The sequence below is a fragment of the Anser brachyrhynchus genome, assembly GCF_964034855.1.
Source record: "Anser brachyrhynchus genome assembly, chromosome: 12".
NCBI lineage: Eukaryota > Metazoa > Chordata > Aves > Anseriformes > Anatidae > Anser > Anser brachyrhynchus.
The window spans coordinates 20,731,158-20,754,373 of record NC_137707.1 but is presented as its reverse complement, the minus strand read 5'-3'; the positions used below and the strand labels follow the sequence as shown (position 1 = coordinate 20,754,373).

At 38.4% G+C, this 23,216-nt stretch overlaps 1 protein-coding gene across 27 annotated transcripts in view; it reads right to left on the bottom strand.

Moving 5' to 3' along the window:
- Positions 1–23,216, bottom strand: part of ZNF536 (zinc finger protein 536) — a 346,438-nt gene that overhangs the window by 198,046 nt on the left and 125,176 nt on the right. For 18 of the 27 annotated variants that reach the window (XM_080552264.1, XM_080552260.1, XM_080552242.1 and 15 more), the window contains one exon: positions 18,307–18,387. The exons of 5 other annotated variants lie outside the window; for them this stretch is intronic. In XM_080552264.1, the coding sequence (XP_080408390.1) occupies positions 18,307–18,316 (10 nt within the window). In that variant the 5' untranslated portion in view covers positions 18,317–18,387. Of the gene's footprint in view, positions 1–8,294; positions 8,359–18,306; positions 18,388–19,940; positions 20,117–20,644; positions 21,086–23,216 lie in introns of those variants that run through there. 4 more of the 27 variants (XM_080552251.1, XM_080552254.1, XM_080552255.1 and 1 more) reach the window with 2 other exon arrangements.

The window sequence follows — 23,216 nt, the reverse complement described above, 5'->3', positions numbered from 1 at the left end:
TTAACTACAATGGCAGCATGACCTTCAGGATCCTGACAAGCTTAGCTCTGACCACTGTTTGGGTATCCCCATTTTATCTTGGCACAATAGCTTTGATCATTAAAAGAAAAGGCACCGAAAACTTGACAGACACAGAGCAGAAAGATGAATACGGGGGATGAGGAATGTTAGAAAAGTACAATAACATATTTCAAAGCTATCTGCAGGACAAAAAATCCTTTAAAAATTTTTGATGTTAATTGCAATATTCTGGGCCCATGGCTGGAAAGACAACCTATCATGGTTGATAGGTGAGCAGCAACCAAGCTGACAAAGGAAGTCCGATAAATGCAGTCATGGGATGACAGACACTGGCAAGTTCAATTATGGTTGCCAAGTCAGTAGGGAGATGGACTCCACTAACTGCAATATATCCTTAACAGGCGGTGCTGGCCAAGTGCAGCTCTGACCAAACTCCTTCCAGTGACTGACAGCATCCCTAGAGGCTTTGGCCCTGCAACAGGCTGAGGGCAGCTGAGAAGCCCCAGTGACTGACTGAGTGCTTTACTGCAAGGATTTTGGATACAACATGCAAATAAACATAACCAACTCTCAGGAAAACAGTTTCAAGTCTCTTGAATAGCCTGTACAAATGAGCAGTTTGAATTCACTTTCTCCAGCTCATGTAAAACTTCACTTGATATTAATTTGCAAAATCATACTCTGAAGTAGCTATTTTTTAGACATAAACATCCAAGAAAGGCTATTTGGCGATTAACATATCTTTGCTGTAAACCTGCATGAATCTAGAAAATTTCAGCAAAATACGAAGCCAGACAAATGGCAAGGGAAAGGTTCAAGGAAGCAGCCACGGGAGGCAGGGAGTGGGCTCCCACTGCTTGCCACAGGACATCCAAATGCTCCTCACTGTACAGGACTCACCACCAAAAGCCCCAAAGCTGAGAACATTCAGTTCTCCCCAAAAACCTCTGTATTGCTTCATTTCCCTAAGCATAAACTCATTTTTCTGTTGTACTGACTTCCAGTGCCTTCCACCTATGCTTATATAGAGACTGATATTTATATCTAATTAAAATGATTTTTCTCTCCTTTACTTACTAATTTTGAATAGACCAGCTATTATTTGATGTGAGAAAGTATGATGGGAATGTATATAGCAAATTGTGGCTTCTCATACTTCAGCGCAAGATTATCTCAGAATTTAAGTCATATTTAATCAAAACATCAGGCTTCCTTGTAGTTCATTTTTCACTTTTTATTGTTATTTTTTAAGTCACAAAAAAAAGTCCTTTCTCAGATTTTGGTTGTTGGGTTTTATTTTCTTAGTGACTTTTTTTTTTTTACCAAAAAAAAAAAAGCTAATAACGCTGTTTCTAAACAACTTCTTCGTTCTCTTTCTAGATTTTCCAGAAATATTCTAAAAGGACAATGGTATAAAAATTATACTGTAAAAAAAGTAAGTACTTTGAATGAGCAGAGTTATTCAGTTATATCCCTCACTTATGAAACACCCGTATCATGTATCCTTTATCCAACAGCAGACTCTTTTAGCTTCAATCACAAGAGCTAACAATATGTTATTGATATGATTTCAGGAAACTGTCAGCAGGCAGCTTAACTTTCAGCTCATCAGCTATGGTGAGTGTATGCACAAAACATACCTGTACCCCTCCTGCATGAAAGCTGGCAGCAACAGGAACATTCCTGTCAGCCGTCGGGGCACAATAAAGAGAAACATAAACAGGTTGTCTTCACTAAACGCAGTCTCACTCCTTACACAACTAAAATTCACCTCTGGTTTCACTGGGAATTTTAACTAGAATCAGAGAAGCGTATCAGAGCTCTGAGATACAGCTGAGTGCTCCCTGCGGGAATCCGCACTAAGGAACAGCCAGGCAGGTAACCAAAACCAGGGCTCTGTGCCCTCATCCCCTCCAGCCCTACTCGACCTCCTGCTTAGCACTAGGCCCTCCTACAGCAGTTGGCCTTTTGCATTTCTGTGAACAAGTTTCAGACTTCCACCTATTCTCTCCAATTATATTCAACACGAAATCAACAGGAAGACAACAGAGCAGGGCAGCTAACTGGGCCACCCCACCAAGAAAGAGTGGCTTAAATGATGCCTAATGTTGGGTACACCCTGAGCTCTCCAGATGCAGTCAGGAGGTTGACTCCGACCAAGTGTGGTGGCCATCAGGACTTCTACTGCCCCCATATTCACTGGGGAGAGGGGTGCAATCAGAAATCAGAAAGAGATGAGGATTTTCTGTACAAATATAAAACTTCTTCATTTCCAAGCACTTCTGCTTGAAGGAAAATAAAATTAGCACATAAATAAGTAAATAAAGTCCAGTATAGTCAAAGTTTTATGTTATCAACTACTATACCTTCAGGAGCTGAAGAATAACCACAAATGTCAGAAGGCAGAACAGGAAGCTAGAAGTGCCACTCTTCCCTAGTTTACAAAGCCAGTGATGTTTTTAAACCTAGTTTTCACATTAGTTTACAAGCTTTAATAATAAAAGACTATGTTACTATTAGATGTTGGTCATTTTTTTCTCTGACGAAGAAAAATAACAGGCTGCTGCAGGAGCTAGCACAGTTGGTTTTTCTTTTCAAATGATCAGAGAAAGTACTGTACTTTAAGGATGTGCCTTACTTGCTCTTAAAAGGGTAAAACGAAATATTCTTCCAGCTATTCTAAGCCTGCCATGTAAGTATTATGCTGTTACAGATTTCAAAAGGTTAGCTTCAATGAACCTGACATCAGTATAACCCAAAATAACCCATTCAAGAGAAAAGTAAGAAATAATTGCTGTTTTCTCTTTTTTTTTTCCTCAGCTATATTGCTATAATGATTTTGCATAACAGATTGAACAAAGTGCTGTTGTGACAGGTGGTAGAATTCAGCTAGTAAGCACAGAGACAGGGTTCAATTTAGTTTGTGAATCCTTTAATTGTTGTGCAGCTAATTAAAGAAGGTTCTTTACACTCGCAAGTGTTTACCGTTGCTAGTATGCATACATGAAAAATTAAATTGTGCCTTCAAGGGCTGAGAACTATAGAAAAATCATAGCTGATTCTGCAACATGCTTACTAGCTCAAAATAGCTGCTTTTCACAATTGGAATTTGTAAAACTTTTTGCTAAGCAAATATAGAGCTAATTAGAAGTGTTCGTTGGACCAATTAACATTTAAATAAATAAGCCATATTGCACATTTCACAGTCTTTATTTAATGATGCTTCTTAACTCTTTGGAAAGATTCCTTTAAGTACAAATAAGTTGTCATAAAAATGAAAGACAAAAATAACACCATAACAGTATATTCTATGCTTTTTTCTTCTCGCCTTGAAGTCTTTTCTAAAACTCTATACCTGTTACTGGGGACAGAGGGAATACACAAATCTGGTTCCTTCTTTCATCTTGTCAAGTTACCTCTCCACCCTCTTGAATACAAACAGCAAAACATATTTGATTACTATTTAAAGTGTTATGATAGCTCTGTTTGTTGTGCCCCATGGAAAAGAATCTGTTTTAGGAAAAAAAACAACAACAACAAAAAAAAACTTTTATCTCATAAAATGGCCATTGCAACTAAAAAGAAGGGTGTTCTCAGAAGAGATTGCTCTTAGAGTAACAAAAGCAGCAGTTTGAAAGTTTCACATACAAACAGAAGTGAAAAAGAAAATCTTTTTTTCAGGTCTACTGTTAGCGTTCCCATACCAAAACCAGTGTTTTTGTTATACCTAACCTCAGGGCTGCAATTGCCTGTCTCTTTGGGGTCAAGTGATATTTTGCTTTCAAAACAACTGTCTTTTAACTTAACAGTCCCTTTCAATCAATAAGACCCTTCAGTTTGTGTTGAACATAGATCTTCTCTCTCTCTTTCCACCTCCAAACCTCTACCTAACACAAAGGTTACATTAAAAACAGGGGGAAGGTTTCTTGCTACTTTTTTCTAAGATGCACTCCACTACCTTGTAATCATGCTAAGAGCTAACATGGAAGGACTCATTGTTGACCTTGGCTTTCAGCACAGAAAACCAAATTAACAAGGACCAATTAACATTTAAATAAATAAGGAAGATTAACAAAGAATATTCTGCATACAAAAAGGGTAAAATAAACTAAAAGAAAGAGTACAGCATTTCCCTCAATCAGCATGAATTGCCTGTTGGTGCATGGAAACATGGGCTGCTCCTTCCTGGACTGGCAAGGCCTGCTGAGCACCAAAAGGGATGCAGCCACCTGTGACATCAGGCAGTGCTCTCACACTGGCAAGCCCTTGGGAAAACGTGCAGAGACCCCACAGACGCACGATATACTTACTAACCAGAAGAAAGGTGTTGCCCATATTCATGGCCTCTGCTTTGCCTCTTCCACATGAGGTTTTTGGTATTTGTGATTGCCTGCATCTGGTATCCGCTGAGAAGCATGTGGTTTTGAGTTGACGGCTGATAAGAAAGGGGCCTAGACTGGACACCTATTTTATATATTACTACTTTAATTAGATTATTTACGTATTACTACTTTAATTTCATACACTTCCTTGAGCTTTTTTCAAGGATGTACCTGAAGATGCAACCGGAGTCAACACAGTGGTAGTTGCAGGGACTCCCTGTACCTCATGATCCAATGGTGCTATGCCAGGCAGGATGAAGATAAAGGGTTCAATCTCCCTTCATCTTCCCTGCCTCCTGCTCTTCCCTCAGGTAGAACTCTAAAGAAAACTTTCAATTGGCAAAGTTTCTCCACCAAATTTGGTTATTATTATACCAACAAAACAATTAAATCCTCCAAGTATTAGTCACCCACAAAGCCTACCTTTTACAAGAAAACTCCTCCTACATAAAGGTTATGAATAATTCTCAGAAGGTTACAACATGATCTATCATTTTAAATATTTGGATTTGGAGTACTGGTTCAGGCCTCTAACTGACAGTCACCTTTATGAATAGTTAAGAGTTCACAGAGATGATTATCATGTACTATTTAAATATGTATAAAGGACAAAGATAATGACAATACTTTGTACTCTAATAGAAGCTTCTGTCTGAAATTCTCAAAGGAGAGTCTAAGTCCTTACAGATGTACACTTACAGCTCATCTGACCTGCACACTTGGTCACCACTATTACTCTCATTTATCAGACTGGGAAACTGGTAGGCTCTCATTGCTGCGTTTCTCAAAACTGATAATGTGTAACTTAAGTAATAGAGCAGTTGAAGTTTTCCCAAATGAGTAACCCAAACTGAATCATCACTGTAGAAATTTTTACCAGTGATTTGTGCCAAGGCAGAAGTCAATGAGGAACAATGCAAGGTGCTCTTATAGATCCCGACTCCCATTCTTGTGATTTAAGAGAATTATCACCATGCCTTACCCAAGACACAGGCTGACTGATCAGTACTCTGTCCAGCCATAATAAGCCTTTCTGTAGCCTCAAAGATCATTTTAGATTTTTTTTCCACTCTTAAAACTAAAAAATAAAACAAACAAACAAACAAAGGGCTCTCACTTAGGAGCTATTCTTTCTTGTGTGAAAAGTGCTTCTCTGTACTTCTCTGGAATTACAGAACTTATATATAAAACTGCTTCCCCCAGGCACACCCCAAATCCTCTGCTTTGAAGAAGTTAAACTTTCCAGTCTTCTGATCAAGAATGTGGAAGAAAGGGACTCTGTTAGCCTATGAAATACAGAATTCTAACCACATGAAGATTTTGCACGTGCTCAATAGTATCTTTCATAGAAATCACGAAAATAGCTAGTAATTTCAAAGGGAAATGTAAAAAATAAGGACCCCAAATGTAAGCACTACTCCAATCAACTGTAAAGCTTGAAGTGCTGCTAAAAAGTTGGTTGGATTTGCAAACTGGACCTGGACAATTTGAACTAATAAAAACAAATCCAAAGGTCCTCCTGTCCTTAAGGCCATATTTACAAAAGGGTCAACTAGTCTTGAATAATTCTGCCAACATATTGGGAAAACATGCTTTACTTCCTACATTACTAATATGAGTAGTCTATTATACAACTTAATTTCATATACAAATAATTTTCTTAACCAAGAGGAAAAATGCAAAGAAAAATCACATCTCTCAAAGCACACAATTTTTCATGCTTCCTTTTACAATACTAACATTGCTTCAACATGTTAAAAAAATTCTCATAGTCAGAGCAGCACAGATGATATTCAGATCGCTCTTGTGAAACGAGTTAAAAATTATACATACAATATATACAATACATAGCTTCTGAATGAGAGAGAAACTGGGATAATCTGTTTTAATGTGATTGTTTTCAAAAACCTGAGCTAACTGGGAGCTGGTATCATGAAAACCCCTCTGAAAGACAACTTTTCTTGAGAAAAATGTACTGATGAAGTGGACTGGACTGGTTTTGTTCACTAGACAGTCTGTCCTGTCAGGGTGTCTGCGTTCCCTCCCTCTCTCACCTCAAGCCAACCAACTTGCCATAATTCCCCTGACAGCATTATACTCAGCAGCAACTTTTTTCCCCTCAATTCTTTAAATCAGAACGATGAGGTTACTGAAATAACATCCCAAGCCCCTGGCTGCACTACTGCTAACACAAGGGAGCTCTGATCTCATGTGATTTCCTATAGCTAGTCACAAACAGCAAGAGACTGAATTCCCTCATCTCAAATATAACCATCTAAAGTTAAGTAAAATTCAGAATAACATTCACAGATACAGAAGATCAGAAAATTGGTTCACAACAACTTATCACAGAGTAACATGTTAGCACAAGTTAACTGATTCACAGTAATTTTTAGTGTACATGCTCCTGGCAAATGTGATGTAAACTTACTACAGCTTTCAGTGAAAGACACTTCACTGGTTTCATTAGGGCTAAACTAATACATTGCTTCTCGCATGCTGTGAGGCAGGAACTACTACAGAGACAGATACAGCAGCTGACAATTGGTAATCTGGGTATTGGATCAGTATTTATTGCTAGGTTCTGTGCTCTTTCGCCTGGATTCAGAAAATCAGGTATTTCAAACTGCAGTTTCTTTTGACAGGTTTTCATTAAAACACCCGAGTTAAAATTTTCATTACAAGCTATAAGACTTCTTCCTAGGGCCTGTTTGCTGTGGAAGTCCCATCAAACATGCAATAGGATATGAGCTGGCAAAAATAATAAAATAAAAAAAAATAAATCACAAACTAACCAAACTCCCTGATATGCAGCAATACCAAGGTTTAAGACAGTGAGAGATACAAGCTTAAAAAGCTCTCATGATGGACCCAATCTACCAACCAACTTGGTGAAAATCTTTCCAATCCTCTTAATTAACTTTGGTTCAAGCCCGTGCTGAATTAGTGACAACCATTTATATCCACATATGATCTCTGTGCAGAATTTGAATTCCCAAATCTCTAGAGCTTACTGATACAAACAACCACATATACGCACAAAGATTTAATTTACCCTTACCCTTTATCTTTCATTGCACTCTTTGAAACTAAACACAAAAATCAAGGCCAGTATTTAGAGTTAAACTTTTTTTTGCCCCCTGGAAAATTACTTTCAGTAACCAAAAGCAATCTGAACTAAAACCAAACAACAATGTTTTCTAAAGTATGATGTACAAAACGCTAACAAAAAAATTCACCCATGTGTAATTTCACCATAAGCCACATACCATATAACTGCACACTATTCTGGTGTTTCTTCCTTACTCCAAAACACTGACTAGGTGAACAGAGAGTCTTACTTTACACATTACTGACTAGCTCTGTAAAGTTTTGTAAATGAAAATAAAAATAAAAATTCAAATGGCAAAAAAATAGGAAGGAGTTGATCAAGTGATACAAGACAGGAAAAAAAAAAAAGAAAAAAGAAAAAAAACACAACAATGCACTGAAATTATTCCTAATGGCAATTATTTTCCTAATTCCTTTAGAGACTAAAACTAACCATTGAAAGTCTTTGCTTTATCTTAGATTTGCTATAGACTGGGTTCACGCTAAGACTGGATTTGGACTGATGAATCTGCTTCCTATAGAAGGTAAGCATAAATCATTTCAAGTAGGAAGAGGGAGCAGATGCAATATGCTATGCCCAACCTCTCACCAGAATCATCTTCTCTGCAGAAAAAAAAATATACTGGCTACAAAACATGCATCCCCACATACCAGTGGAAAAACTGGTATAGCTAATTTTATGTCTTCCAGCCTTGACATATGAATATGCTAAATACTTCTGTTCAGCTGTAGCCACGTCTACTCAAATCACAAATTATATAATAATGAAGAGTAACATACCTTCAAAATGAACATAAAACACATTTATTTTATAAGCCAGTCTACAGTCAGCTCTGTGTCTTTCCTAAATGAAGGAAAAGATATATTGCAAACTTAGTTCCAGAAGCTTACAATATAAAACTTTGGCAAAAATGCTTATAAGCAAAATACACATTTTTCCATACTGTTAACTGTTAATTTTATGAAACAACTAACATTGATCAGCATCAAAAATGTGAATATACTGTTCCTCAAAAAGCACCCATAACAATTTCTGCTTATCATAGAATCATAGGATATCCAAGTTGGAAGAGACCCACAAGGATCATTGAGTTCAACTCCTTGGTCCCCAGAGGACCACCCAATAAATAAATAAATAGAGCATGTGTCTAAGAGTGTTGTCCAAACAATTCTTGAACTCTGTCAGGCTCAGTGCCATGACCACTGCCCTGGGGAGCCTGTTTCAGTGCCCAACCATCCTCTTGGTGAAGAACCTTTTCCTGATATCCAGCCTGAACTCCTCTGTCGCAGCTTCAAGCTGTTCCCTTGGGTCCTAAAGGACTCAAAAAATTTTCAATAAGAAAATAGACAAATTTGTTCAATACACTTGATATCTCAGGCAGATCCAGAGTCATTTTACAGATGCAGAACAGAAGCTGAGGAAAAGTTAACTTGTAAATAAATACTGGTAGCATTGGCTAGAGCCATTTCTCTGCCAGACTATGAGATTGTCTAGCACATGATATGAGTTGCCCTTTCTGTTCTCATTGTAGCTTTTTTTTTTTTTTTTAAGGACAGGATCCATCTCAGCTATTGGCAGCTGTTCTAGCATTTCATCTACCTATATTAGACATCCATCCTTAAAGAGAACAAAATCATGAAATCCTCTCAAAATCTGTGTCTGCTCTGTGGGGAGGGAATGCACATAATCTTTAAGACAGTTTTCTTTTACCCTGTTCAGAAAAAATAGGGTTCTGGAATCCAAGCAAACTATACTTAGTGTTTCACCAAAGGGCACACACCACTTCCGCTGTTTCAATATGAACACTTTTTTTCAATATCATTTTACAGGAATAAAGACTAAATTGTTACTTACAAGATTCATTTTGTAAAGACATTAATTAATGGACTACACATGCAAATGAGGTGGGGAATATTGTGCATTATTCTGTTGGCAAGTACATCATTTTAGTAATTAATGTTGACATCATATTTTTAAAATGCACTAAGCAATATAGACAATATATACTCTGCCCAGTGGTTGCTTTTTTTTTTTGGGGGGGGGGGGGGGTGGAGGGTGTATGATTTGTTGTGTCTGAGCAGAAATGTTGCTACTACTGCAGTGGGGTTCCTCCATTGCCCAGGGAGGTCCTCCCTCACAGATTATCTCCCTCACAGATTTCAGGTAGAAAAGAGCTGATGGTAATCTTTCAACTTTGACCCATTCGCCAACGGACTCCGGTTCCTGTTCTCTTCCTTCCTCCTTCTCATACCTAATGTTCAAACAGCTGTTCTTTATTGTTTCCCAAATAAAGTGCAACCTTTCTTTCCACAGAAAATCAAAGATAGGAGAAAAGAAGGAGTCAATAGTTTAGTTCAGTGATGTAAACCCATGAAAGTCTTTCATCAGCTTCCCTGACAGGAACTGAGAAGATTAGAGATACCATTTATGCCTTTGAAAAAGAAATTCTGAGCATGTCTTTATCCTTCTCAACAAGGTAGTGTCTAAGCACCTTAATTCTTAGGTTCTAGGTATGTCAGAAGTTAGTGCTTTTTGTGACTCAAGGCTATTGTATTTTTTTTAGACGTTTATTGAACTGTTTATTATTATCTATTTATTGAGCTGTTTTCCATGGATGTCTAATCCTCTTCTGAGCCTGCTGATGCTGTCTGCCTCTACAAATTCCCTTGGGAGCAAGTTCCAGAAGTTCACTGCTGACTGTGTAAAAAAATATTTCCGGTTATCTGTTTTAAACTGATATCCTGCTACCTCCACTGGGGGGTTCTAGTTATGGCTTTGTGGGATTGGTGGAAAAGAAGGGAGCTGAGAGTTCTGGAAAAAACTATTGATGGGATTTTGCTTCTACAGCTATTCGTTTTTTCCCAGTGAAAAGTCAGTGTCCAAAAAGTTTCACTGAAACTTAGAATGTAAGATCCTGGCTTAACAGTATGAGACTCATTGAGCATCTTTGCTAATGTAGCTTAGCTAACACAGTCTACTGCTTCTTATAATTCAGCCCTGGATGATGAAAAGATAATACATTTTTTACAGCATCGAAGACTTCTTCCATGAGCTAATAATCAACCCCTGTATACAAGCAGTGTCTCTTTGAGTAAGAGTATTTGAGGATTGATAGTTTTATCATAATTGAAATGGTGCTTCTATCATGGCTGATGTTTATTCAGGTCTAGAGAGGAGTGGTGGGGGGAAATAAAAAAAAAAAAAACTTCCTATTTTGACTAAGAAGAAGATGAAAATGTCAGAACAAAGCTTTCACAACAGCACTTTTCAGAAATATTCACCCAAATTTGGGTTTGAAGACTGCATAGACCTTCTACCCAAAGCCAATTCAACCGAGAGAGCCCAACAAAAACATTTCTTCATCTGGCAGGGACTGTTGTTCCAAGCTGTGTCCAGATGATACCCTCCACCCCACTCTCCAAAACTAAAACTATTATAAAAAATAACCATTCTTTTAACTTAGTTTAAAAAAAAAAAAATCTCCCGACCATGGTTGAAGCCAAATGGCCCTTTAGGCTACTACTGAAGAATCAATTACATTAGCTGTAAGCCTAAGAGAGTCCTGGGGACAATCAGTCAGAGACATAATAGCTGTGAGGGAATTGTTAAGCAAATTGAGGGATTCTTTAGGTAATTGGGATTGGACAACCAGGTCATACTTAATTTGAAGCATCCATTCCATACAAGTACTTCAGAGGTATAGTAGGAACTACAGACAGTAAAGCCTAATCGTGCAGCTACTAACTCAGTGCTTTTAAAGGGACACCCCCCAGCTCCCTATTCCTCCCCCCCACCCCCAGACCCCCATCCAACCTTGTGCATAATATTTAAGAGCATTGTGCTCACTTTCTGCAGAGAAGAATTTAAGCAGCTACTGCAGGGTCAAATCAGGGAGCTGAATGCTCAGGGAGCTCAGCAGCCTTCAGGGAGAACCCGTAGTGCTTATTCACAGCCCTAGCCAGGGACACTAAATGCTCAGGGTTTCCTACCAAAACTGAGAAGCAGAAAAATGGACAATTCAATGTTTTAAGATAGTCCAAAGATAGTGGGGAAGTACATTTTTCTCTTTCTGTTGTTGACTGTGTCTTTAGCATGCTAAATGTACACTTAACTACAAATTCTGGTCTTCCAAGGAGACACTGCACAAATTCACAATGCCTACTTCAAACTTTGAAATAAAGTTTAGGGAATAAATACTTTCCAGGAAAAAAGAAATTGTCAGTTCTGAGAGGTCATTCCAAGGCGACTACTCAGAGGTTTCAGATCAAATTAGATTTCGCACCATAGTTAGAGAGGGAAGTATTCCAAAATCAAAAAGTTCTTAATCTACTTTGTCCATTGAAACAACTTTCAGAAAAAAAAAAAAAAAAAAAAAAAAGCATGTCCAAAGTTCATCTTCATGTCCAGTTTGCTTTTGGAGAAACCTGTTGCAAGAAGCTACTGCTGATATTTTTTGGCTTCTCCAGAGAAGCAAGCCAATTGGGTTGTTACGATAGGGACTGCAGTCCCAAGAGAGATTAATTCTTTGTTGGACTGCCCTGAAATTTCACAAGGTAGACAAAGAGAGCCAGCAAACATGGCCCTAAGAGTGCCAATATCAAAGCCAACAAATCCTCATCTCCCTTTTCTCAGATTCTTTTCTGGAACTAACTTGAGGAGAAACCCTAATTCTGGGTCTCTTGGCAAAGAGTACCTAAAATAATTGCCCAGAATGGAAGATTCTGCTAGTGCCACAATTCTTTGGCAAGGCAAGACAAAAACTGGGAAGAGAGGGATAAAGAACAGAACCTGGATGACTGAAGGGTGCCAAAGCAAGAGCTTTGCGCCAGTTGCCATTCTGCTTGAAATCTGCACTGAGGAGCCCAGTGGTCTCTGCTCCCAGCAAGCTGGCCATGGCATAGAAGAGTTGGCTACGGCTGACCCTGGCAGCACAGCTGATGACAGCAAAAACTCAGAGCAGCAGACGGGCCAATAGCCCATTGGTAGAGGTCAGGAATATCTGATCATGCACGCTTCTGCCATTAGAGAGCTCTCACTGAGTACAAATCCAGCCCATTTCATGTTCCTGTTTTAGGTAATGTTTTAACTGCTTATCAGATCGGTTAGCATTTTTCTAGCCTTGACAGAACAAAAGCCAACAACAGACACCGGATGCAATTCTACCTCTAATGTTTAGAGCTGTGACATGATCTATTCAGCCAGGTTATAGCTTTCTAACGTTATCCAGCAGAATGCCAGTAGTCACCCAGCAACAGCAGCTTTTACATAGGGAAACCATGTAAAACAGAAAAAATGTAAAACCCCTGATCTGGAACATACTGCCTTAACTGAAGAAAGTCTTTCCACTCCACACACTACACTAACACCAATTTAGGTGAGTGAGCAGGCGATCAATCTCCCATGAGACCAGTTAAACAGGCTATGGTATACCAGCTGAATTGCCTGGACAACATCAGGAGTCAAAGCCTGAGGAGCACTTGAAGAGCACAGCAAATAACCCATCTACAAAAATAATCATCATCAAAAACAGTCATCCACAAAATTTTTGCCAATCAGTGTTTTGAAAAATGAGCCATCACTTTCTGTGAAGATAACGGATGGGAATTCAATCTGTGTCACAGCTACAGGAAAAAAAAAATGTCTGTTGCTTTGGACTACAAGTTTGCTGAGAGCACAAAATTTGGACTTAGTGCATTACGATGTCAAAATGGTCAGGGTTAGATGTGGCTTTCTTTTGTCCAGAGTGCTGCAAATAAATCTATTTTGTGTGTAGGAAGAAAGCCGAGATGAAAAATTTATGCCAGCAGCATCTTTAAGAGACCTTACTTGGTACAACCTGGGTGAAACTTCAAGAACAGTAAAGGCAGTCAAATTAGTACCTACAAGTAGAAACAAATATTTACAATATGACTGATAATGATCTAGCCTCTTACAAGTCCCAGATCAACAAAGGAAGCAATATGATACTGTTCAGAGGTGCTTCTGCTAACACATTTAGCAACAAAATAATTGGAAAAAAGTAATAAATAGTCATTAATGCAGCTTTTTTATGTTTTAAATAGGCTATGCTTCTGTGACAATTATTAAACAGTTCTGAAGTACCAGAAGTTTGGAAGTCCCATTCACTGTATTTGCTTTCTACAGCTGCATCCCCACAGTCATTAGCAACGGTATATTTTCAAAGGATATATGTAGCAGTCATGCTTAACAAAGGCTACTTACCCCCCAAAACTGGGGAGGATGCATAGTTTACTGTTGACATCATAAACGTCAGGTATCTCAATGCCGTCTTTATATGGCCATGAGTGCCTGAGACGACCAATGGAGAGTATCTACATACAACGGAATACCTCATATCCAATACATGTGATCTTTGAACAAGTAGACAAATTAAATACAAAATTCAGGATTCTTCATTTAGGGCAACAGTACCATCTGAAGCTCTAATTTATCATGTGTTGTACCTTTCAATCTTGTATTTTATGGATGCTGCTCTACTTTGGAAGAAGTTATATTGAAAAACCTGAATGCCACCTGAGAGAAGCTTTACTCGGCCTCAAGATGGATGTTTTTGCCTATCCAAAAATCAGACAGTATGGACCACAAAAGTGCCAGCTTCAATCATAGCTGATAACATTTTGACACACAATGGAGTTAATTGGTCTAGACACTGGGAGATGTCACCTGCTTCCATCCTGCTCCATTTCTGACATGAGCAGACTACCATAATACATTACTGTACTTCAGGGTCAGGCTCCAGCTGCCCTCCATGTCCAGACACAGAGGGCAGGGAGAAAAGGGAGATTTGCTTTGACACCTGGGAATAACTGCATCACCTTGGGAGACTGCATTTCAAATCTTGCATCTGATTATAATTACTTGGTGAGGATCTACTCCCCCTTTAGATTAATTTTAAATGTTTCTGAGTTGGAGAGATGAATGACTGGAATTATATGGGAAGAGTTAAAGTGATAGGAGAAGGACATAAAAGAACTCTTGTTCTTTCAATTCTTGTAGTTGGCAAAAACCTTAAGAAACTATTGCGAATTAATTTTCCTCACAGTGGTAACCTGTGTAATTGTAACCTGTAACCAGTTAAAACCATAATGTCACTTGGTTCATAATAACTGCTGACTGTTGTGACTAAAATATTTCATAACTTTGGTATAGGGAGAGGAGAAGAAACACGGCACCATTCGTGCTGAATGCACATCACTGCTCTTACTATATGTTCTTTTACACCTTAGAGAGATGATAGATGAACTTGAAGGTTTCACATTCTCCTGCCGAGTCTCTCTTATGTTGATGATCTTCCTCTTTTCAGATCCACAAAACAACAACATGATTACTTATAAGAAAAGGTACTAGTTAAAATTCAGAAGTAGAAACAAAATTAATGTACTTCATCAGAACCTGAGGCCCGGGTTCTGCCATGTTCTGCAGGTACCATGCCCAATGCCACCCTAAGGAAATTTAAGGAATGCTGCCTTGCACCTGTGGGGTTTCCATACTGCCTTCCCCTACTGAGCCTGAGAACAGCCTATATAATCCAGAATCAGGAAGATAGCATGCCTTCTGATTAATGAATGCATTGAAATCTGGATAGGATCTGGATAGGCTGGAGCAATGGGCTGAGGTCAACTGTATGAAGTTCAACAAGGCCAAGTGCCGGGTCCTGCACCTGGGGCATAACAACCCCAAGCAGAGCTACAGGCTGGGAGATGAGTGGTTGGAAAGCTGCCTGGCCGAGAAGGACCTGGGAGTATTGGTTGATAGTCGGCTGAATATGAGCCAGCAGTGTGCCCAGGTGGCCAAGAAGGCCAACAGCATCCTGGCCTGCATAAGAAGCAGTGTGGCCAGCAGGTCTAGGGAAGTGATTGTGCCCCTGTACTCGGCTCTGGTGAGGCCGCACCTTGAGTACTGTGTTCAGTTTTGGGCCCCTCACTACAGGAAGGACATGGACGTGCTCGAGTGAGTCCAGAGAAGGGCGACCAAGCTGGTGAGGGGTCTGGAGAACAAGTCTTACGAGGAGCGGCTGAGGGAGCTGGGATTGTTCAGCCTGGAGAAGAGGAGGCTCAGGGGCGACCTTATCGCTCTCTACAGTTACCTTAAAGGAGGCTGTAGAGAGGTGGGGGTTGGTCTGTTCTCCCACGTGCATGGTGACAGGACGAGGGGGAATGGGCGAAAGTTGTGACAGGGGAGTTTTAGGTTGGATGTTAGGAAGTACTTCTTTACTGAAAGGGTTATTAAGCATTGGAATGGGCTGCCCAGGGAGGTGGTGGAGTCACCATCCCTGGAGGTCTTTAAAAGACGTTTAGATGTAGTGCTTAGCGATATGGTTTAGTGGAGTACTTAGTGTTAGGTCGGAGGTTGGACTCGATGATCTTGAGGTCTCTTCCAACCTAGAAATCTGTGATACTGTGAAATTTCACAGTCCAAGATACATATTCATTGTTGGCTCTTCCCCAGCTGATACTGATACTTAGTCTCATGATACTTCATTACTGATATATACGAGTACGGTGAAATCTCTAATGTAGTGTCTGAACCCTAGCTCAGCCATGCCAGACAGAATGCCTGGCTTGATGTCTTCTTTCATCTGCCCCATTTTACCAGCTTTCAAGAAGATGGCTGTCTTAATCTCTTTCATTTAGAGGAAGGTATCTGAGAATAGGAAATAAAACTGACCAGTAAGAAAGGAGCAGCTGCTATAACCAAACTGGTGATGACACTGCCACCATCAAAGAGAACTGAGAAATTCCTATTACCTTCTATCTAGCCATCGTCTCAGATATTCAATATGTTTTAAGTGCACAGGCTTAATTTGTTTTTGCACACATCATGAAAACAAATATAAGGAAAGACCACCATGTGGTTGAATCTGCAATCAACTAGTTGATATACCAAAAAAGTGGTAGGCCATAAAACCAGTATAGTCAATTTAATCTAATAAAATACATTGGAGTCTTCTTCCACATACCGTTAGTCTTAAAAATAGTCTTTATGCATATGAGAAAGCCGGTGATGTTTACAAGAATAATGGTTTGCATCATTGGGCAATAAAGCCTGATATTCTCTTCGCAAACAGATAAATATTTGTACGCTGGTACTGTGTGACCATCTACCCAAATATTATGTGTGCACATAGAATAGAGCACATTTTGCCAGTTGCTTTGTTTTGCCAGTTGCTGAAACTATAGCAACTGTTTCCTTTTCTTCCTTTCTAAGCTCTACTAGTCCATAAGAGCAAAAACCACAGTCTGCACTGATACTGAGGACAAATAAGTGATTCATGGGGACTTAATACTACTAAACACTTATATAGCACTTTATATATTCAGAGTGTTGTACAAACATTAACAAATTAATCCTCACAGCAACCTGCAGGGTACATAAGTATTTTCCAAAATAGGGCCAAATTTGTTGCTCGTGTATACAGCTGTGACAGAGCTACACCCACTGACATCAGGAATAGATTTAGACATAGAAATCAGACAGCAGCAGTACATGACACAAAACCATGCCGGAAGACTTGTCAAAGAACTCAGATTAGGATTCAGAAGATCTCATCTCACACACAATTTCTCTCTTGCACATATTTGCTTTCATTCTTTTTTCTACTACCCCATGACTGCTGGGCTGTTTTTATTAAACTCCTATACACACTAATACAACTTAACCAGTGAGATACCACCATTTTACACTGGAAACTCACACCTATGTTAAGGAGTATGAATGAATGAGAAAGCCCACCAAAAGAAATGGATTGTTGTTTACATTGCCAACAGAAAAGTAAACAGTAATGATATGTATCATATTTATTCTACTGGAATGGCCACATCCACTGCCTAAAAAAAGGACTCTTAATTACAAGAATTATGAAGGTTACAAGAATTAGTATGAAGTGCAGAATATATGGAGTTGCAAGGATGTATATGAATAACAGCATCAATTAAGAGGGTTTTATAATGTTTTTAACATATAAGTATTTAATGCAACAAGCATTTATTGAGGTTTCAAAGAAAATCCTAAAATTAATAACCAGGAATGACGCTGATTACAACACTGACTGCATTTGCTGGATATGCTGGTGGTGCTTATAAAGCCTAGAGGTGGTTTAAAGGCTCGAAATGAAATACTAAGAAGGCTACATTACCCACTATCCAAAAAGCAATGTCAATATCAGACCTTTTGTTTTTAAAATTCAAAACATATGAACTTCATTAACACATAACCTGGTTGTATTGGTATAAAAAAAGAAGGGAGGTGATCACTTAATAGGTAATCACTGAAGTATGGGATGAACCAAAGAGAGTCCACCCAAATCTAAAAATGCTGCAATTCTTATCATGAAACTATCATCGAGAGAGATGAAGAAACTGGATGATGAGCATGGCTGATGAAGGTTTGAATTCAGATGGCGGCTAACCCTGGGATTCGCTGCCCACAGGCTCCATGTGGCCCTGAAGAGGGCAGTGCTTTCAGAACAGCTGGCAGGGTTTATCTGCTCAACTTTCTCCAGCCCCGAAAACAGTCTGGCAGCCTTGTAGCGCTCCTTGCTCTCAGATGTACCTTTTTCTTCTTTTATGATCAATAGTCCCAGGAGAGACTTCAGAGAAAATGCTGGCCTCAAGTACTCAAAATATTTGAGAGTTAAGTCTGGCATTTTTAGAATACCTGTGGGTAGCCTGGCAAATCAAGTATCCCACATTCACCCACCTCTAATGATGATTATTATGCACCAGCAGCTGTCTACAGTTCAATGGATGAGGATCTAATTGATCTCATTACCTCCCCCCATATAAAGTGAAGTGTGTTGCCACTCTGTGGGTTTGTGATTCCTGTGCTGATTGAAGGTCTTGTGCTGGAGACCTGGAAACAGAGTATTTGGTAGTCCTGTTAGTTTGCTCTAAGCTGGTCAAAATCCACAGAAACAAGCATCGTGTAATATACTGTATAATATAGTACAGCGTGGCTTTTGTCTTACCAGCTTAATATGGAATAGCTCTGATAGCATTCATATGAATATTAATTTTGTAATAATAAAGCAAAAGACTGGTGTATTAGTTATGCGTTCTTTTGTTACTTTCAGTATTTAATTATTATTATTAATGCTATTATGTCCAATTTCCCCTCACCTCGCTCACCCTCACAGTCTCCACTGCAGTGCCCTGTCTCAGGCAGCGAGATCCTTCTGGAGCCAACAACAATGTTACTCAATTAACCCTCTGGCAGGGGATGCTACAGTATGTAACTGGTGTTGCTTTCTCTCCTACAAGTCTCTGCACATCATTTCTGTCGTGCTCCCGATGAGCCAGCCAAGGATCCAAAGCACTGTCTTCGACTCAGGTTGCCTGTCTGGCCCCGCTGCCCAGCCCTGCATGTGGTTCTCCATGCAGCAGGTAGAACTGAAATATTTATGCACGTGTGCTCGGGTGAGATATATCTGTATTTCAGATTTTAAAAGTTGCGTTTCCAAAAAAAGAAAAGCCATTTGCAGAAACAAAAGGCCTGAGTCTACCTCTTTTAGATGGGGGCAATTGCTCTCTCTTTAATAAAGTTATACCTGATTTATAACAGTATGAGGGGAGATTCTGGCCCATAATATAATATAAAATGCTCAGCTTTCTGCAGTTTGCTTATTCATAAAAATTACTCCAATGTCACTGCGGAAAAGATGCAATGAAAAATACCTATTACTCTGCAGCTATGCAATTGCCAAGTCTCTCTTGTTTTTTAAAGAATACCACTGTTCATTTGCTAGTCTACAGTAGATATATTTTTTAACATAAAACCACTATATTTAATTGGTTATGGATCTCAGTTCTTTTAGCACTACTGGAAATCACACAAAAACACATTAGTACAGAGCAATTAGTGCAATGGCAGTAAACAACTAAGGCACTATTAAGCAGTGGGTGATTAAATAGTATTACTTCTTTATTTTTTATGATATTAGACTTAGAGAAGATTTTAAACATATAATCCTGGTAGTATCAATAAATGATATGAAGGGCAGGTGTCTAACTTTCTTAAGACAATTGTAGTCAGGGCACTTCAGTTTATAAGAAAGATTTTCTTTTAATAGAAGATCTGTCTCTTTATACAGTATATTGCACTATTTCTTATCTCACTACACTGGGACATTTATACAGTAATATTATTTAATGGGAGTTATGAAATCACACACTGTTCCTTCAGAAAATAATACCCATATCTCTACCACCAAGGAACAAAGAGCTACCAAACTCCCAAAATAATACGCAATTATTTATATCTGTTCAAAGAACAAATCGGGTACTATTTGACAAATTTACTACAATGGGCTATAACAAACACTGTGATAAGTTAGCTTGAATGGCAGTAACCTTCAGGCAACGTAAAAGACGAGAATCTGACCCAAGGACAGAACCCTTGTGGTATACCTTTTTAATCTGCCTAGCCCTCACAATCTCTCTGGACTCTGTACTTGTTTATAGATCATCCTCATGGTCTGGCACATCTTTTCCTCGGCATCTGATTAAGTTAACAATGTGCTGCTATTTGCATGCAGATTTGCCAGGCCTTTCTCTACAGCTGCTCCCAAAGACTTGGTCTTTCTCTGTAATGTGATAGCACAGCAGTCAGTAAATGCAATCTTTGTCAAACCCAGGTGTGCTCTTGATTTGGTTCTCATTCGTTCCAAGCAATTTTTCTTTCTGTAGCATTTATAAGGCTCTATTATAGTATAGCCACATCTGGAGCTAAAATTCTTCTATTAATTATATACTTTTACCACTATGAAGACAAATTCAGAGACAGCTACTAACATTTTTGTTGTTGTTCTTATTCCCATTTTGACAGCCTGTATTTTATTTCTACAGAAATTTAATTTTTAAAGCAGTATTCCTGATTTTTATTTCCATAAAAACAGTAATGCAAAGCATGAAATCTAAATATTTGATACTTGTATTCTAAAATAATACTATCAATAGCAATATAAAGTATTAAGCTTTAAGAAAACCCTTCAATACTTCACATAAAAATATGATATTATAATAAAGTATCTCTCTTGTTAAAAGAGTTACAATCTACTTGGGAAGGAAGGAAAGTGGTTAAACAAAACAAAACAAAACAAAAAAAAACTTACTCAGTTCCCTAGTGGACACTGGTTCACATCACAGAATCACCAAACAATTTGTTCCCTCCACAGTCAAAAAGCAGAACCAAATTTGATCAACATGGTGACTTAAATGCTGTATTTTCTTTGTGCAATGAGGGTAATTTTTCAAGATCAGGTTTGAAGCAGATTAGTGCAGAAATATGAGCTAAGCCTTCACTCTTATCATCCGAGTATGGATAAAGGATGTATTCACCCAAGAGCACTGCAAGTTATTTTCTAAGAGAAATTTTTCCTAATTCTTATTTTTTGTGTGTACAGAAATCATCACAATGAAGTAATAAATGGATACCAGCAAACAGTTTTGACAAGTGAATGTTCAGTGTGTAAATGTACATTTAAGAGGAAATAGATAGAAAACATATTTCTTAATTTTAAATCTAATTTATGATCTAAAAGGTAAACTTTTTTTCTAGGTAAATACCTGTGCATTAAGTCAGTGTGCTTTTAAATTACAGGAGCACTACAAAGAAATAACAGTCTCCTCAGATGGGGAATGATTTCCACCTGACCAAACCCTTTTTAGGTAGTCTCCCCTAACCCCTGGTCAGCTAAGGTTAACATGCACACAGTAGTCTGAGATCCTGACTTTACTACAATTTCTTTTAAAAGGCAGAATAAATGACAAACTTTTTTTTTCTTAATCACATTTCTTCAGTTTTGCTTTCACTGTTTTTTGACATGTTTGTATCAAAATCAAAATAATGCAAATGTGCCATGCCTCTGCAGCTGAATTCGTTAAAGCACTGCTGATTTCTAAACTGTATTCTTTAATAAAATTAAGAAAATATTGAACTAGATTTCTTTTCTCCACACACACAAAGAAAGAAAATATAACTGTAATGTTCCTCTTGACAGAGTTTTAAAACTGTCCTATTGAGGAATAAGCTTTTATTTATTTATAGCACATTTTATCTTCCTAAATTACTTCTTTTTCAGATTATTATTTTGGCCCTATATACCCTCCTGTGCAGGCACATGCAAATATGTGCCCACATGCACATATGCACACATGTATGTACACACACAGAATATAGTTTAAAAAAACAGAAGTAAAACAGAAGCTGTGTAACCAGATTACATCACAGGTTATGGTGGAAATAAATAAAAGAAAATATATTTTGCTTCTATAGCGTGGTATTTTAGTGGTGCTGGTTTGACTTTTGGCCCACACACATATGCCAATGGCAAGGCTAACTCTAGGGACTAACAAAAAAGAATGTGTGTTCACAGCTGTACAGTACACCAATACAGATTACATGTTTTCAGTGTTGCGGCCACAACAGAATGCTAATTAACATACTGGAGTGATGAGAACGGCTGTAAGGGCCTTATTGTTCCATTATTTCATGCAGCCCAGCTGCCTTTGTTTATGTCACTTATCCTCTCATGCCACAGGTTTTTACTCCAAAAATACTATCCCAATACAACGTTAATATTTAAAAAACAAAGAGGTGGCAGATTGTCATTTTTGTGTCAGTCTCAAACTGCAGAACTGTTAAGCTGTTCTGGTTCGGTATTTAGAAATAATTTAACAGCCATATTCAGACACTGCCTGCATTCTAACATAATGGCTGAATACTTGAACCAAGCAAATGCATAACTATCCTGACATCACTTATGAGATTTAGATTGGTCAGTTAATGGAAGTCTTTACCAGAATCAATACCATAACAGCTTCTTGAAATGAACGTGATTTTTTACAGAGAGTGCTGTGAACAATAAGTACAGAAATATCCTACCTTTGTATACAGCACAAAGGAACTGGGATTTGAAATTAAGAAGCAATTACAGTTTTTTGCAAAGTAATGTTACAGTTGATTATTAGAAATAAACACATACAAAATAAGCACTTTTTAATAAATAGCTGGAGAATATTAAAATTCCACAATCCTATTATTCCTTTTTTTCCTACTTTTTTAACAGCTATTTTATCTGCTAGCTTGGTTATCATGTTGCTGTTAAGGATTAATATTGATGATTGTTGCCAACAATAGTTAAGTATTGCAGAAAAACACTTTTTATGAAAGAGATGTAGCCCTATCTGACTGTAAGGAATATTAGTTATGCCTGCTGCTTTGACTTCCGTGATTGATTTATGAAAAAAGCAATGTTAAATACCATTATTATTCTTACTTGTATTACAGTGCTGCCTGCATGTCTTAGCTGATATTGGCCAGATTCAGATCAGGAACCGTGCACTGTGGCTAAGGAGACAATAACTTCCTAGCATACGGGACAAAACCAGCCATTGTCCTAGGAAAGCTTGCAACTTTCAGCTGGGATCCTGACTGCACATACGTTTCTGAGCAGAGGAATCCACAAACATCACTCCACTGACCCCAGTGAAACCATGCATTAACTAAGTTTACTCGCAGGGTCAAAGGAACGTACAAGGTTTTAGTAGATTGCAACAAGTGTGTAACTTAATGCGAAAGTGTGAAAAATAGAAAAAAAAAAAAAAAACACAGTAGAAGGAAACCAGGACACTGGTGGTGAGAAGCTCAATGTACAGCTACCTGGTTACAGTTTCTTTCCCTCA